This window comes from Bombus vosnesenskii, unplaced genomic scaffold, assembly GCF_011952255.1.
Source record: "Bombus vosnesenskii isolate JDL3184/JDL3185 unplaced genomic scaffold, Bvos_JDL3184-5_v1.1 scf7180000013295, whole genome shotgun sequence".
In the NCBI taxonomy this organism is placed as follows: domain Eukaryota; kingdom Metazoa; phylum Arthropoda; class Insecta; order Hymenoptera; family Apidae; genus Bombus; species Bombus vosnesenskii.
The window spans coordinates 3,400,147-3,419,131 of NW_022882946.1; the positions used below are offsets into that span (position 1 = coordinate 3,400,147).

The 18,985-nt window shown below is 33.6% G+C and overlaps 2 protein-coding genes across 9 annotated transcripts in view; one reads left to right on the forward strand and one right to left on the reverse strand.

The window, feature by feature from the left end:
- LOC117233418 (calcium/calmodulin-dependent 3',5'-cyclic nucleotide phosphodiesterase 1-like) overlaps positions 1-18,985 on the reverse strand; it is a 208,193-nt gene that overhangs the window by 44,249 nt on the left and 144,959 nt on the right. The gene's annotated exons all lie outside the window — the stretch shown is intronic.
- LOC117233420 (alpha-glucosidase-like) lies at positions 8,434-18,743 on the forward strand. Its single transcript, XM_033493727.1, has 8 exons — positions 8,434-8,671; positions 11,769-11,956; positions 12,653-12,922; positions 13,356-13,607; positions 13,955-14,140; positions 14,584-14,785; positions 17,025-17,367; positions 17,933-18,743. The coding sequence occupies exons 1-8, from the start codon at positions 8,434-8,436 to the stop codon at positions 18,066-18,068; spliced, it is 1,815 nt and encodes a 604-aa protein (XP_033349618.1). The 3' UTR covers positions 18,069-18,743.

An 18,985-nucleotide genomic window follows, 5' to 3' on the forward strand; every position in this document is an offset into this window, starting at 1 on the left:
ATAAGTACGGAAAACAACAGTTACAGATTTATTTAAAAAGATATTATTACGAATAGCCTGCGATCGCTTACGCTTTTATTGACATTTATTTTTAATTTAAACTAACGTTAATTTAAATCAAATAATATAAAAATTTCATGGAAAAATATATAGGACTCGCGCAACATAAAGAAACATATAAAATAATATTACTCGTTAAGATATTTCTTAGGTGAAACAGATCTCCGCTTATATGCTCATAAAAGTTTTCCTCGATGAATGTTCAAATACTTTCGATTTCTCCGATAAAACCCAACTTTCATCAAAATTTCCTCAGATTTAAAATATTCCTACTCGTATCGCTTGCCCTTTGAATCTTTTAATTGTCTTTCAAATGTCTCTAACCAAAAGTCTATTAAATCAAAAACCTTCGAATTCCAAACTGTCGACGTGCTAAAAAGTCAACGTTCACGTCGAAACATTCACCGAAGAGACAGCCACAGGTTAAATTGGCCGAAATTCACGATACGAATCGAGGACCAGATTCGATTAACCGGCCTTTCACTTTTTTTTACCCGAAGGTAAAACTGGCCTAAGAGCGTGAACGGAAGCGGCCGCGTATCGGTTCCCCCATCGATGTGGCCACGTCAATCAGCTTGCCAATTATAATCGTCGCTGAATATCCATGGTGGATTTCGTGTTTCAGCCCGTAAGAATTTCACTCGTCAACTTTCGCAAAATTCCTGACCGATCGAGAGGCGGCCGTGGTCGCTGCTTTGGGGCATTTCCTTCAATTCACCGTTAAAAAATTCGCCGTTCGAGCTTCATTCCGCATGCAGGCCGGGTGAAACAACCGGCGAAATTGGGTGCTCGAAAACGCGCCATCGTTTCGACGAAGAAAGCTGTCCTAAAGCGAACACGGTCGAGTAGGAAGACGAACGAAACTTTTCAAGTCGATCGAAATTTGTATATCTATATCGATGTATCGTGTCGCTGTTTGTCGTTGATAGCGGTACAATTCAAAACACGTAAATTTTAGAGGATTTATTTAATTTACAAGGAAATCTTCGTGAGTCATTTCAACGACACTGTAAGGCTGACTTAACACAAGGTATGCCACTGTTTGCGAATGCAGTACAACCTTCCACTTGTAGCGTCACAAAACAACTGAAGATAAGCCGGTGTTGTTGCAAGACTAAGACCACGTTGGTAGTGACATTTGCAATAATATTGCATTCTGATGCAAAGCTGATGGAATTATAAATATACCGTTTTACATGATAAGAGTACAAACATAATGTAAACTCAGTAACAGTGAATTTGAAATACTTTCAGTCGTGTCACTATCACTGCCGAGCACCGATATTATAATTCTATACTGGGTGTTTCTGACTTTTCGCAACAAGCTGTTCCATTCTTGTGTATAACTTTTTAATACAACTCTTAGCCAATTATATTTCTTCTTTATACATACACAGCATTTTATGCACAAAATTTGTCTGATTATTAATATAAATAATTTTAGCTAAATTTCAGAACATTCGGCAATTTCCTCTTAATTTTCATACCATAACGTGATATATACTTTGTGTCAGATACGGTTCCGCTGATCTGAATTTGTAAAATGGCTTATTTCCAACTACTTTTTGGACATACGAAGATACGTTAAGATCGTAAAAAAAAAAAAAAAAATGGCTTAAAGAATGTCCCAATTTTGGGCCTGGTTTTTTCCGAAACTCTTATATAACTTGTCTGTGCAGCGAAAGACATAACATTCGTTCGTCGTCGCAACTTCAATGTGTATGTATCAAAGTTTCCTACGTATCGAGCTGCCGTGACTGTTTGATTATTTAGAATTGCTTCTTATGTTTTATGAAACGAGTTCTTCCCTCTATATTAATTTGCGCCAGAGAAACTTTAAAAGAGAGAACAAACCAGAATCGCAGAAAGGAAAATTTACTTTTTATTCTAATACAGACAAGTATACCTTTAAAATAGAATGTGTCGTAATTAGGATGAATCGTAGGACGAAATGAAAATCACAATTAGGGCGTTTTAGAGTTATACACGTGTGCTGTTTCGTTGAAGGGAAATTAACGTTGGAAACGTAAAAATTTAATAATGCAAGCAACATAGTGGATTGTTTCTTTCGTGCAAATGCATTTGAGAAACGAACACCGAGAATTTTGGAAGCAAGTCGCTGCAACAACTGATTCAATCTTGCAATCTAGACGAAGCAAAGGAAAACGATGTTTGCATACGAATTTCGTTTTATTCCTCGCACGTACACATTTTTTACATTGTAACGAATCGAGTATTTATCGATCGTATCGATTCTTTCTCCCTATTGGAACTCTTAAACTTTCGATGAGAAATTAAACTAAACGGTGAAAATTAAAAGCTACTTTAATAGTAACGTTTACAAGAAAATTTGGAAAATGTTACCATTGAAATATTTACATCAAAGTTAATGAACAGATAGACTTTGAATATTTATTTCACTTAAAAATTGTTACGAATACTTTGTATATTTTATATATTTTCATACCTTTGAATTTCACATAAATGCAGAAAAATCTGCACGCTCTACCTATCAATAACATAATAAATTATTCGTCGTAAAATAAATATTCACTACCTTTACTAACATACGCTTGTCAAATCGAAAAGTTTCTTATTCAGAAGCTGAAATTCGCCAGCCAGAGATAAAATCATGCGCGATGCTCCAATATTTTCGCTTAAATTCTATTTCGTGTAACAGGATCACCTGTTTATCCTTTTGCTCTCCGGTTAAAACGTAAAAAATATCACTGTTCGCTACGAATGGTTTGTATGGGGCGTAATCCCGCACATTTATACGGTTTTCTGATTTTTAACAACTTTCAGTACGCTGCTGAATAAACTTACGTCATTTGCCAAAATATACATATGCGCCGCTGGATTATGTTTTCAATGTACGTATTTCTCGATTGCTTTCGGTATCTACTTTATATCAATGAACATTGTTCGAAAGATACGATAAGATAACATATCGTCGAATCAAAGAAAAATGACAATATTCGGAAATTTGTATTCTTTTCGCGAGTAAATGAAATACTACCAGGCACAAGTATTTTGACACATTGTGCAATTTAATCGAAACATATATGTTTTCGAAATATTTGTAATTAATAATTATTAAAAATTTTCTAATTAATATTATTATTATTATATTAAATTATATATTATTATTATTAAATTATTATAATATTAATTACAATATTAAATAATATAATTAATATTTTATACTTTCAAAATTATAACAAGAGAACGGCTCCCTGTTGTTAATTCTTTACCTATCGTATCAAGTTCAAAATAAAACAAAGAATATGCTTGCACCGCTGTAGCTTCATGATTATGCACAACGAATGATTGAAACTTTGCAAGATCTGTATCTGTTTCCTGTAACACACGTACTATAGACCTGTACATTGATCTAATAGATCGTTATCTATACAGATAATTTTCTTTTAATTCCTTTCTGACGAAAGTAAATACTAAATAAATCGTATTTTATACGTTTCAACAATTAATTTTTATAAGTGTCATTGCGTGTTTGTTCGACTTCATCATTTCGATATAAAATCCACTTTAAAATTATCGTATATTTCCTAGAAGACTATAATAAAAAATCGTGGAATTTCGTTGTACGTTTAATTCGTTTGTGCGATTTTTATCTCATCTACATATGAATATCATTTTGTATCTCGACTACGCATGAGTATCGTGTACATGATATTCCATTTTCGAATTTTGGAAATACAACCTACCATTACCCGTCATAAGCACCGTGACACCATTATACTTTTAATAGCGACGAAACATCAGAAACATCAGCGTGCTCAGAATGCTATCGCAAACTTTCTCGACTCATTGAAACTATGATCGCTATGTTGCAAATTTGCTGATGTTGAATAAATTATTTTGTCCTGACAGGACTATCGGCGTACATTCGTGCGTTTTAACAACGTTCTACTCCTGAAATTATTTTAATTTCACTTATGCTTGTGTAATACGTATCCGATTGTGAGATAATAGGTAGGAAAATTATTGGAAAATTATTTCCTGAAAATCGTTTCAGGAAATATTTATTCAAAAGTATAAATGCTAGCTAAAATAAAAATCTATTTCGTTTGACAGTTAAATGATAAAATTATTCCGAGAAAGATCGTTTTATTCGCTGAAATAAATTATTTCGAAGTAACATCTGCCCAAGTAACACGATAACCGTTTAAATAATCATTTTTCAAATATTTCATCTAAATAATGCTCACGCCTAATATAAATGTGTAAAAGTTACTAAATATTAGATTGTTCTAATGATCTTGTCCATTAGAAATATTGAAAAAATTATATTCCTGGAAACATCTCAAACTGTACATTTTCCACCATTATATATTTACCGTCTTCTATCTGAAATGTTTAAAAATCGTCTTATAGAAATTGAAACAATAAAGCTTATACATATCTAATCATTAATAATTTAAAAATAGTATCTTGCACAAGTATGATTAAGTATTACATCAGCAGTGTGTTTTAAAACCAATAAACTTACTACATTTCTGCGTTAATAAGAAGGGGAGATGCGTAAAATCTATATAGGGTGTATTCTAGGTAATAAGAGCCAAGATAGACGAATAAATATGCTTGCCACGTGTTCCGTTAGTATAGAATTTTAAGATATAGATTGCAGACTGACGTCATCTTTATCATTAAACTACAGATACATATACATATAGATTTTTTTAATATAGCTAAAAAAATGCAAGATAGATTTGTCCCACACACTAAATATAATCAATATTTTACAATAGTATTTTACTTGAAATATTTTATATTATCGTTGCATATCGCATATACACCCGTTTAAAAGTTTGCAGCACAATTTGCTTTTCGAACGGAACAACTGTTTTTGTACATTTTCCTGAGGAAGAAGAAATAGTATCGTTAAAACGTTTAATTTTAAAACAGGATCCCACAGTTACAATTTCAATACTGTAAAGGAGTAATATAACGAATAAGATATTTATTTATTTAAGCAAGCCATTATTTCTATTGAAATCCTAACATATGGCAAACTTTAAAACAGCAATATACATTTCTAGACTTTTCTGTACGTTCTCGCACTTTCACATTGCTCATAAACATACAAATATTCACAGTTTAATCAATTCGCAATATTCATTGCAGATACGATTGATTACTTTTTATAGGATTTGTTATAAAGCCACTTCTGGCAAATATCATTGGATCCGATTGCCAGTTAAAAAAGTTGAGTTATTATAATATAATAGAAGAGCGAACAGCGAGTAATTTGTTCCAGAGTATAATATGTTTTTGCTGCGGTTCCAAGATCGCTTGTTAAAGATAACTACCACCTTCTGAATTACGTATTAAAAAAGAATAGCGACAAAAACTTTTACCCTTTCTCTCTTTCATCTCAGTTTTGTGTTTCATTTGATTGAGTCATAAGCAATTACCGTTTTTATACACGAGCTTCATTTCTCTTTTAAAGAAGCTCAGAAAATAACTTAATGCCCGTTATAAAATATAACTTTTCCTTGTGTATTTAGTAACTTGGAATTTCTTATGTAAAAAGATTTGTTCATTTTGACGAAAAGAAAATTTGTATAAAATCTTGTACACGATCGTTGTTATCGAATTTTGGTCCGTTTAACGTTTGTGCTTCTTGGGTTTAGGTACGTTCTGAAGGCTGATCATATGTTCAGAACGAAACAAGATTAACTTAGAAAAGAATCATCGAAAATTCTTTTTTCAATAATCGCCGTATATTATCATTAATTTTAGGATTCTCAGAATATTCTACAACGAATATCCTATTTTGATTTCTTCGTTTTAGTCGTAGAAAAAATTATATTATCATTTGATCTACAACTACTTGATCCGTAAACACTGATCCTTGTTCTTAATAATATTACGATAATGTAGCAATGTGAGTTGAAGTAATTATTAAGACACTTTACCGATGTCAAATTATTGTTTACTTGACACAAAAAATTCATTCAAGTTCCTACGCTTGTTTTCATTAGTCGAGTGACTCGATCTCAAGTCGCTTAAAGTAACTTGACCGATCCGAGCTAGATTTTTTTAAAACGACGTAATCATAACTAAGAACTGGAAACTAAAAAAGTTCATAATCATCCATCTGTATCAACAGCTACTTATAACTAGATGTCTGTGCAATTTCATATCTTTATGATCGTACAGAAATAGAATCTAAATAAAGGCTTGTTTTACACAATAAATATTATAGTAATCACTTTATCTTGGATATGTTTATACGTCTAAATTTACCATAAATTCATAAACAGCCGCATTCCTCTTGCAACTAATGTCAACGAGAGAAATTAAAATAAAGTAGCATTTTGCTCGTGAATTGGCATAACAAGTCTTTCCCACTGTACGTTCCAATTGCTTGCTACTTGTTTCTGTTTGTAAAATTCAACAATTCCAAATATTCTTCTCAATTTTGACGCGAGGTTCGTTGGTTGCAATAGAAAACATGTTCTTTCGTTGCAATATGGACAGAGGAAACTTTGGTACAACTTCGAATTACCCACCGCGCAAAAAGAGCTGGCAACTTCTTTTCTCGTTCTTTGCCGCCTTCGACAATTTTCTTGGCACACGCCAACAAGTGCAAGTTTTATAAAATCTCCGCGCAACACAACTTTTCTTTCGAATTTCGCGGAATCCCGCTTCGAATCTGCTGTTTTCTCGTTGCGAAATTTAGCGTAAGGAGGGCGACTAAAATTCTCTGAATCGTGCACAATGTGAAGCTTACTCGACTTTGCAATTGACGTAGCAATCACAGGTTAACAGCCTTCAAACTTTCTAACGTCTTAAACATCTTACGTACTTTGTACCTAATAGTGTCTAAATTTTTTATTTCTAAGATTAATTTTTAAGATAGTATCTAATAATAATAATCTTTAAATGTTTAACACTGGAACTACCGATAGTTAACACGAAGCTATTTCTACCAAAACCAATGAAAATGACTGGTTCTTAAAAAAATACGTAATAATAGAATATTTTTATTTTTATTGATTTATTACTTTCTTACAGAAGCAATTCCATGTCGCGTAGTAGATTTTTGGTATTATTAATCCATCTGGGATCTCTAAATGAGGGTTGACACATTTATAAAATTCCAGAGCCAGTCATTTTAACTGCTGTGGTATTTCCAGCGTTAGTATCTAGCGATCTAGCGATCGATCCGGAATTTTTCTGATAACTGATATCATCACATCGAATGATACGCGGTAAAAATTTGAAAAATATGTGTGCAAAGTTGTACAAAATTGGTTAACTGGGGCTCGATAAACAGATTGCAGGATCCTTTTATACTTTGACGAGTACCAGTCATTTTGACTGGTATTGATATAAGTAGCCTTGATACAAGATTATTTTCAGTTCGAATACATAAAAAACGAAATAAAATTCATTCTATTATTCTTTTAGTTATCGTTGCGAAAGTCATTACATCATTGCGAAAAAAAATATAACACGAAGTAGGAATTTTAAAATAAAATTGTAAAGCCAGTCAATTTGACTGGTGTGGTAGTTCTAGTGTTAAGACTAATTCAAGCTAACCCAAGCTAACCCAAACCTAAAGTCAAACTAAAAAATATTAAATAAAGAAAGTATAGATTACTGAAGTATGTGGTTAAAAAAATATTTTTGCACATACACGTATTTTTTAACGAAGCATTTTTTTTTCTTAAGTTCTACATTTCCTTTCCTTGGTATCAAATTGTTGCAATTATATGAAAGTACTATTGTATGATACGAAATTTACTATAGTTGGATCTAATCAACTAGCATATAAGTGCGATAATAAACACAGTGGTGTGCAAATACTTTCTGTAGTCACTGAGTCACTGTACAAATTATCGAATAGTTAAGCCAATTTGAACGACGATTTCCTTCTTTATTTTCCTGTACTTGCAAATTGAAACTATACAAACACGCAATAATGCATACATATTTAAACGCATAGCGGTGCAAACATATGCAAGCCATATTCATGTCCATTTATAAACCTCGCTCTAACTTTCTTTTCTTTTCTCTCGTTCTTTTTTATTTTTCATTCCTCCACAAACCTACCCGTTCCCCTGCTACACAGCAAAGTAAAAAGTATGAAAAACACTTTTACGAGTATCTCGAAAACTAAAGCCGAGCGCAAGTTCCAAGTGAAATTACTTAGAATCACGACGGAGAAAATATTCGACAAATTCTAATCGATGTAATTACAAAAAATATCCTATTGTAAAAGATACACGAACCGTGAAGAGGTAGAACGTCATATAATTCAAATTGCTCGATCATCGCGCGATTTTTCTTTGGTATCATGTTATTTATCTCGATTTTTCTCAATGCTCTGTTGATAAGGACATGCGATACGCTGCTCTTTTTTACCATCGAATCTGGCATATAAGAAGCCGAGTGATTGCGCGCCGCATCATTCAAATCATGAAGAACATCAGCTTCGTGGTGGTTGTGCTTCTCGTTGCGGTCGGCCTGGCCGCCGCCGAGATCAAGAACAAGGGTTGGTGGAAGAATGCGGTTTTCTATCAAGTGTATCCTCGGAGTCTCAAGGATTCAAACGGCGATGGCATTGGAGACTTGAAAGGTAGGAAATCCGTAGGAAACATTAGGATGTTCAGGTATCTGGTAACGTTCCGTGGCACGCGAACCGTTCGTTGCATCATTTCAGACAGTTTAAAGAATATCGAGACGAGACAGATGTGAAATAATCGCGATTCAGAAAAGCTAGAATAAATAAGATGTAATTTGAATAAATTCGTGATTTAATTATTAACGATAATTAATGAGAAATATACGCTAACTGGTGGAAAAGTTTGGATACGGACGCAGTGGTGTATGAAATATTCTGAAATTTTTATACGATCTTGTTTATTAGTCTTCCTATAGATTTCTTTCCTGTAGCCATTCTTCTCTCTTGTAACGTTTGATTCGTTCTCTCGTGATCATTTTACTCTGTGCTTGGACAACTAAAATTTCGGATTTCTTGTCACATCTTTTAATTTTATTCACACCATATCTACACACTATGCTCAGGGAATAAGAATTAGGTTCGTAGAAGATTTCAAGCCGGCAAATAAGGCTAAAATTGAAACGTCTAAGCCATAGAAAATATATTTAAGTGTACGATACTGCGAACTACCTAAAAAAGTAATCAACTATTAAAAGACATGGTCATTTAAAGATCGCGATTCAAGTGTTCATGGAAGGAAGTTTCGTAACGCGACATATACATCTAACGAAGTGTAATAACGAGATTCTTGAGGATTGTATCGTCATAATTGCAAACTACAATGGCCGAAGCTGACAGGTGTAAATGGTGTTCCTTTGAAAAATTGTCGGTGGAAACCAACAGAGAAATCGAAAGACTGTATAAATCTACATTATGAATTCTTGGTATAAATAGTGATGATAATTTTGTTAATGGTTAGTGTTAGTTCCGCTTAATTAACCAACAAATAAATTAATGATTCATCCGATCGTACAATTAATATTGAAATTAATTATAGTGTCTAACGGTAGTATCGTTAGTGGTTAACGATATTTTAAGTGATGCATAAAACACTTGGGCATCTCGTGTACAGTGTTGGCAACTTGGAACCAATCCAAGGTTTCGATTCCTCGCCTAATTACTATGATATCAGCGGTTATTCCCAGTTAACAGTAAAAAGTAACAGTGATTTTCTATAGTAACGAAGGAAATAAGAATGAGGCAGTAGTAAGCAATAAAATATTTAAGAGATTTATACGTTGAACAGTTTTTTCTTACTAGATAAATGGAACAATACTCTGCAAACATCCTTGTGTATTTTTTCAAGTAACATCCTTTACTTTTAATTCTTTAATTCTGTACACGTTTCGCAAGAATAGCAGTACGGCGTACGATAACAAAAGATAAAAACAGTTCCGTAATATTTAATAGCACCTCTAGCATCATACTTCCTTTCTTTCATGTACGTGATGTAACGTGCGGTCTTCGAATGCTCGATAGTAATTAAAAGGATGTGTCGAATCCCAGAAAATGTCTCCTACGACGGTGGACTAACGAGATAGTCGTAGGATCGATAATTATTTATTTAAAAAACGAATTAATTTAAATAATCGCGTGTCAGACTGTAGTTGGCATTTTTCCCATTTTCATCTTTCTACAAATATGTAATATCTATTAACGAAATATCTAGCTTTCCAGTATTTATATATTTAATATTGATATTTAGATTGCAAATTTTCAGAGATTCACACGACAATAATTGTACGACGTTTAATGATAAATCATGCTAATGGGCAAAACGTAAAATAAAGTGTAGCAAATTTTATTTAGAAATGTCTGTTAACTACAGTCGAAATTTAGTCGTTTTAAAGCAATTTATTTTTTTCTAATATACTACAATTTCTCATTATACAACAATTTCGATTTTTCAAGTATAATATTTGATAGATTTCACGGCATACAACGAACTACACAAAAGTATCGGTTCGTTTCTAATTTTATATAGAGATTAGAACGCGTTAATGAGTTCTAAGATTACATTAAATTGTTACTTTGCCGTATGACGCCACGATTATTTGCGTCTTTCACTTACCTGTAACAACATCGATTATGACATTAATAAATTATGTTTGGATGTGTCTTTTTAAATATTAAAACGATACTCGGAATCGTAACAAATTACATCAATGTGATTAATAGTAAAATACATACAAATGACATAGTAAATACATAAAATTTAGTAAAAGCTATTATTATAACGTAGCTTCTTCTTTAACACGTATGCATATACAATTGGTAGTCGACACTAAGATGGAGAAACTATTCAATGGTGATTGTTTAGAATAACATATATTTTATCATTTTTGATAAGCTTGAAAATATAATGTCAAGGTCAACGTTTCGAAAAAAATTTCCCTATATCAATGTACCGATCGCTCGTCTTTAGTCTACACGATATTGTATTAGTATCTATAGTATTATCGATTTCATAAATATATTTTTATAGATAAGATGACATTTTTCGAATAGCTGTATATATAAACATCCACTGATATCTCATATCTCACAACTTTATCTAATCATACGATGCAAAAGAAAAAGGTAAAAGATTCCATACTATTCTGTGTATCGAACGGTGGAATTTTACAATGTTATTTTTTTCATCATATTATCCGTAACATTTATCGAAATATTGCTTGAGCATGCATTACTGTTCAGAAATATTTCCACGATTCTAAATTATTGCCAATATATAAAATGTATTTGAAACGAAGTTCTTTAATTTAATTTTGACCTTTGATCTTACATTGATCAAACAGTCTTGCATATATACTTAGAATTAGTAGATATTGTTGGTAGGAAGTAATTGATATCGATTGAAGACTACGCAAGAAAAATATCATAAGTTCATTTTCCGACTTTTATATCGCTGAACGAATATACGACTTTTATGTTAGAACGGTATAGTCTGATAAACTCAAAGACCGAATGATATTAATGTAGTTTCTATGTTAATATTTCGTTTAATTAATTAACATAATGTAATTAATCAACGTAATTAAATCCACCCCATTCCGTGATATCTATCAAAGTTCATCCTGATCGATTACCAGTGTCGTTCGAAAGAATATCCTCCATTTGTATTCCTATAATCGTTGGAATTGATATAAAATTGTACTTGGTTTTCTCACAGGTATTACCAGCAAACTTCAGCATTTCAATTCTACTGGAGTAACAGCGATCTGGCTGTCACCGATCAATAAAAGCCCTATGAATGATTTCGGATATGACATATCAGACTTTAGAGACGTCGCTCCAGTCTTCGGTACTCTAATAGATCTCGAGAATCTTTTGGTAGAGGCTCATAAAATTGGTTTAAAGGTAAAGCGAAATGAAATTTTGCGAATGGCGATAAATGAATTACATTTGATCGTTGATCTTAATCGAATCGTACAACATCGTTGAATCGTGTTAAGCAATTAAACAACACGCGCGAAGAACGTGGAGAACGAGAGTTTGTTTTAAAGACAAGTTACGTTAACGATTGTAATTTATTGCTCGTTTGTATAACATCGAATTGCGATGCATATCAGCATAATTTCAACGCGACAATAACAAACATTTACCATAATACAATAAAGCAATAATATTACCATAGAAATTATGTTGACAAAATCTGAAAATACCTGTTATCATAACGGTGAGACAAAATATATTATAATATCAATGAATAGCAGTTGTCTCAATGCTAATAAGCATTTCTTTGATAGCCGAGTTTGTTGAATTATCAGCACTCGTTCAAATATCGCGGTTACCGATTCGTGCCGCACTTTATCCATATAAATAATTCAAAATTACTTTGGTAAATGATATATATATAATATAATAAAATATAACGGTATAATGTAATAGGCGTAATATAAGACAGTGCACCGTCATAATTATAATAGTTGGTACTTCACGATTTTTAGCTTTTCCAACATAAACAATCCATCCGTCGATTTGATATATTCATAGGGACTTACAAAATCGCTAGTAATCGTAAAGGATACGGATAATTTTCTCCTCATTTTTCAGGTTATTTTAGATCTTGTTCCTAATCACACGTCTGACCAGCATCTCTGGTTCCAAAGAAGCGTCAATAACACAAAAAAATATGCGGATTACTATATATGGGTCAATGGAACAGGAGAAAACGGGACTTCACCGCCTAACAACTGGGTCAGCGTGTTCAATGGATCAGCATGGACGTATCACAAGCAAAGGAAACAACTCTATTTTCATCAATTCTTAGCCTCACAACCAGACTTGAACTACAGAAACCCGGTCGTACAGCAAGAGATGAAGGTATAGCTCGATCGATTACATTAATATAATTCAAATTGATTCGACGAGACCGCGAATTTCTTTCCATTCTGACTACCGTTTTTGTTAGTAGCTCTCGATTCTGCTATTCTATATTTTACTACAACCTATAGTCTATAGAAAGAAAGTAACGCTAGATCGATAGGCATCGATATCGACGATCGATGGGCTGATTTTTGTGCACAGATTTAGAAATTGAGAAAGATCATTACGTCATTTTATCCAACAAATCGAGAATCATGACAAATCGAGAATCTTCCACGTTGGCTATTAGTATCTGCTAGATTATAGCAAGAACGATGCGATCGCGTCATTGTCATAAGCTTACCGTTTTTATTTCAATGAATCTATTTTTCTATCTTTAAATAATTATTTCTAACGGCGCGAAACATATATGGTCGTCTTATTTTCGCAGGACATAATGAAATTTTGGTTGGACAAGGGAATTGACGGGTTCCGCATAGATGCTGTACCACACTTGTTTGAGCTGGATGACATAACCAAAAACGAACCAAAACTCGAACACGTGGATCCCAGCCTCAATGAAACTAATCACGCCTATTACGATCACATTTATACAAAGGACCAGAATGAAACTTACCATTTAGTACAGAGCTGGCGAAATTTCGTGGACGAATATGCGGAAAAGAATGGTCGTGACGAGATAGTAAGAGAAAGCAAATATATTTTTGAATAATTTTATCTGCCTTGAGGACTATATTCTATTTCAATTTTGCCAATTCGCAATATTTAATATTTTAGTTTCTTCTTTCGGGTTTTAATCTTCCGAGTTTTAATCTTTGAATGTGTCAATGAGATTCGATAGCTTCGCTGGTACCGAGATTTCGATAATATTCGATGCTGCACCTTTTTATATTCAACAGAATGTAGAAAGCGTAGAATACTTCACGGATAAAATTTTCAACATTTAAACCAATTAATTCGAATTTGGTCCTATCGCAGAAACCTTATTACCCAAGTAGCCCGTCTCCGTGTTAACATTTAATGTTACAGGTGCTTCTGACGGAGGCGTATACTTCTTTATCGAACACGATCAAGTATTACAACTACGGCTCGCACGTCCCATTCAATTTCAAATTTATAACGGACGCCGATGCAAATTCCAACGCCACTCAGTTGAAGAACGTTATAGATAGTTGGATAAATAAAATGCCGCAGAATGCGGTCGCAAATTGGGTGGTACGTAAGTTTTTAATCAAGTCACACAAGAGTCTTTAATAACGTTGAATACGCGTCTTGTTTCCAACGAATAAGACAAACAACGAGAAATTCTGATTCGTTGGGGAACAAGGAAAATCTGCTCTGTTAATTTAGAGATAAGAAGGCGATTAGAATCCTGAACATTCGCTTAAATTTGTCATTTTAACAATATTCTTTCGACTACGTAATACTTTCGAATTAACTACTGATAAAAGAATATCAACTGTGTACAATTTTTGTCGCGTCTGATCAGAAATGAAACTGACGCTTTTCACTGAAAAGCATGTATAACTTTAAGGGTTCGAAGATAAATATCATAGAATAAAGAATATTGAACAAATGCTGAATGTTAAATATCCGGTTGGATTTAGTGCGCCAGTCTATTCCATTGAAAGTATATTTACATAATTATATTTCTATAGATGGGAAACCACGATCGAGTTCGTCTTGGCTCACGTTATCCTGATAGGGCGGATCAAATGATAATGCTGGAGATGATTTTGCCCGGAGTTGCGGTTACGTACTATGGAGAAGAAATCGGCATGGTGGATATACCTGAAATAAAATACGACGTTCGCGATGGCTGTCGATCACCATTCCAATGGGATAACACTACCAGTGCAGGTGAATACACATTTTAGTCTATGATATTGTGATAATGTAAAGAAGATAGGATGAGATACGTATTTATATGTATCCTCCTTCGTTTAAAAATTATTTAAAAACGAAATTATTTAAAAACATCTCTTATATATGTCGGAGATGAAACAACACCGGAGCCTTTGGAATTTTGGATAATCCCGCAACATTGTAACCTAGAGTCAACTATAGCTGTAATTGAACAATTGTAGTTATTCAATCAGATTGTAATTGTTCGAGAGTTGTGATAATGAGCTTGGGCTCGAGGCGATAGTCAGTCGCCGAACGTAGCCGCGGTCACGGGATGAACACTTTGTCTAACAAAGGCATGGAATAATTCTATAGCTCTCCTTAAAAAGAAAATAGTTGTAACACTCGACAGTAAACAAAGCTCGCCACACGCAGACCCTATTCTTCGAGTAAGATGATTGCCAGATATCGATGCGTCTCCGCAGTACATGTTCAGCTAGCTCGAGGGCCCGATATAAATCTTAAGATTTAGTCAACTAAAGTCCTTCAAACAGACAAACAGTCTTTGTCCCAACCACGGGAAAATAAGGGAGACCTATTTTTCAACGAGCGGCGTCTCCCACTAGCAACTTTCCCTCGAGGGCGGCTAGCATCTTTTTCTAACCACCGATATGGAGATTGACCAATTAGCAGCAACGCCAATTTCCCTTACTTTCTGAACGAAGGCTTTTCTCGACGAATCCGATGATCTCGTGTCCTTAGACACACCCCAATATAGTTTTCCTCTGTGGCATCATCGGGACGAAAAAGTCATTCCCGCTCGCGATCTCATCGATGAAAAAGAGTAACCCCTTATGACCAGTGAATATTACGCGTTCGACTTAGATTTTGTGAGTACGTTCATCTATCATCGCGTCGACCGCGGATTCGTTATTGAACCTAGGATCATTGTCAATAGTTTCTCGAGTACCTAACTACCACGGTTACTTGTCCGGTTCTATAATAATCGTATTTGCACTAGTCAGTGTCTTCTCTATTACATAACGACAACGTGTAACCCAAACGAAGATTCGTTTCACGCCCTTAACCCTAATTCTAATGTAAACCCGACATATATATTTCACTTACAAATAGTATAAGTATGATCAGTATAGTATAAAGTAGCAAGATATTTCGAATTTTTAACTTTTGATAAAACTTATATCTAACATACCCTTTATCGATATTTTATCATGGGATTATTGTATTTATGTGCAAAGTATGATATCAAAATCAGATGTGTTTTTTCCATTTACCTTTTCCATAATATTTTCACATATTCGTTGCGTTGTTCGTTCAATTTCCTCGGGGATGTTGTCCCTCCACTTGTTAATTGTGGTGGATTGATTTTCACAGACATTTACTTCGAATACTTCCATAGAAAACATCTAGAATTGTTAAATCAAGCGGACAAGGAAGTCAATCGAGCTCGGCTCCTACCACTTTCTGATTGATTTTGATAACAAGTTTTTATTACGACAACACACTCTTGAGACATGAAACGTTCCATGATAAAATTTAATGTATATATGATCTACCACTATATATATGTGTGTGTGTGTTCGATCTTGTTTTGTTTAAAAACTATTTAGAAACGAAGTGATACAACTTCTTCTATCTACTACCTTTTACTTCCGTTTATCGCTAGGAGAATTTTTAGTTTTGTAGGATTAGCGATGAATTTGAAATTCCTTCCTACAGTTCAATAACGATTGAAGGGTAATTCCGATATTTAAATTGTATTTATTTCAAGAGAAAGAAAGGTATAGCTTTCATATTCAATGGTCTCATATTCATAAATGCAGCATGTTTTATTACTGCAAATGTTAGTAGACTGTGAATTTATAATACGTTTTGAATTGCGTTTTGTTGATATATTTAAATTACTGGAACGTGCAGCTGCATTTTTATTTTAGCAGTCAATCCTTCTCGTTTCTAGACAAGCTCGTAAACAAATCGGCGGAAATTACATATATGTGTAACTGCTTAATTATTTCAATGTTACATTGCAGTGACATTTTCTGTTAAGAATCAATTAGTTCACTTTTATTTAATATCGTTTGTCAAATTTTATTTACTTATTTATTACGGGATTTATGAGTGAAACAATATATAGTATAGCAAATACTTGAATCCAGAAAGCTTAGATTAAGCCATTAGATATTATACTTAACGTAGGTATGTAACAGTTGGTAAGCTCAAGTTCTATTCGTAGGTTTCAGTAACACCACAAAAACATGGCTACCCGTCAACAAGAACTTCAAAGACGTCAATTTACAGAAAGAGGAGAAAGAGAAGAATTCTCCCTATCAGCTTTACACTAAATTAATCGATTTACGAAAGGATCATGTGCTGCAACATGGTTCTCTCATAACGAAAGATATATCAAAATATGTGCTCGCCGTCCTGCGAGAAAACGAAACAGAAACTGTATCGCTTTTGATCAATATTTCAAATAACAAAACTTCGGTGAAGTTGACGCAATTGGGCTCAACTAGGGTGAGCGAAAAGTCAACTAAGATACTACTCGGTAGCACGAACTTCAATCAACAACCAGGGTAAGTGAAAACAATTATTCGAATGGAATTTTGCTTGTATATTCTAATCAAACATTAAGATCATTTTGAATAAAGTCTAATCAATCGATATAATTTGAATAAAGTATAAGTATGATTTAAGTCCGTAGGAACAGAACATTCTCGACGAATGTAAGTAGCAGGACATACATATAGTGGCTCGTGAAAATTTTCGAGAATTTATAGAAACTTTTTATAAATATATTATGTGTGTCATACGAAGCATTATGAAATTTCATTAATATGACAATGGGACACACGTATCGAATATTATATCGATAAATTTGGAATGTATCTGTAAATATATATAGAAATTACGGGATATTTATCGCATGTGTTTATTGCACTTTACAATGTCAATGACTAATCGTTCGTTACGTTAGTAAGTCAATTTAACGAGGGCATCTTTGGCATTAATTACATGTTTCAGACCACTATTTACGCTGTATATTAATTTTAATTATTTCAATTTATTAATTTCGATTGTTATTAATTGTTTCAATCATCGAATTCAGCATTAGTAACATAAGAATAATTTATTTTTCAGCACCCAGGTTAATAACTCGATAATCGAACTTCCTGGACATGCAGCCGTCATTCTGATTTCGTCCGGTGCTAGTTTAGCCAGTTACTCAGTCATATCTCTTCTACTCGCAGTGTTGTTTTCCCTTTTCCCATGGTAAAACATAAAAACAGTTTGTCTGCTTTGTACTTACTCGTAGACTTATGTGATATGTGAATTTTAGACTTTAAGCTTATTCGATGATGCATTTGTGGTTTGCCGAATTTCATCGCGTTCTTATTAGCGCGTTGTACTTTGTTCCCGTGTTTCATGAACGTTACAGTTCGCTTCTTCAGGACGGACTTGATTCCAACTAAAACAGCTTCAGGATCTGCTCTATAAAAGTGAACTGCGATGTTCACTGAAAATACTGGAACGAAGCGTAACGAGTTATTAAAAACACAATCGAGATTCGAAGAAGTACAAATATGTTACGTAAGTGATATATATCTGTCACGTTTAACAATCGAACAACACGAAGTATTTAACGCGTAAAAAAATTACAACCAAACGATCAACATGTTATCAAATTGTAATTGAATTGTACGAATAATTACGATTGCGATTAACGCGATAAGATCTCGCGTTGTCGAGCGTAATACACCGATTAGCGGATTACACGAGACAGAGTAGAGTGAGTTATTCTACCGATAATTTTCCCGCATCATTAGACCGTCGTTTCTCTGTCGTAAATAAACTTGAAAAGTAAATGCGATAATTGTAAGGATGCTTACGCACTTAAAATTGGAAAATGTTACGCTCTACGAAATACAAATAAATATTTGGACAGCGATTACATCGTGTTGCATTATTGTCCCTGAATGGTGTAATAACGAAAGTAAAAAGATTTGGGAACGTTCCCCGAACGTATCTGTCGAAATGATATTCGAAGAATATTATTTAAAATCTGTACTCACATTAACACATTTACATTTTCTCAGGTAAAATATTCTATTTACCGCTTCTAAATGTCCGAGAAAACTGAAGTCTTGTTATTTTCTTTTTGCCATCCTTGATCTTCTTCGCTTGAAAAATGCT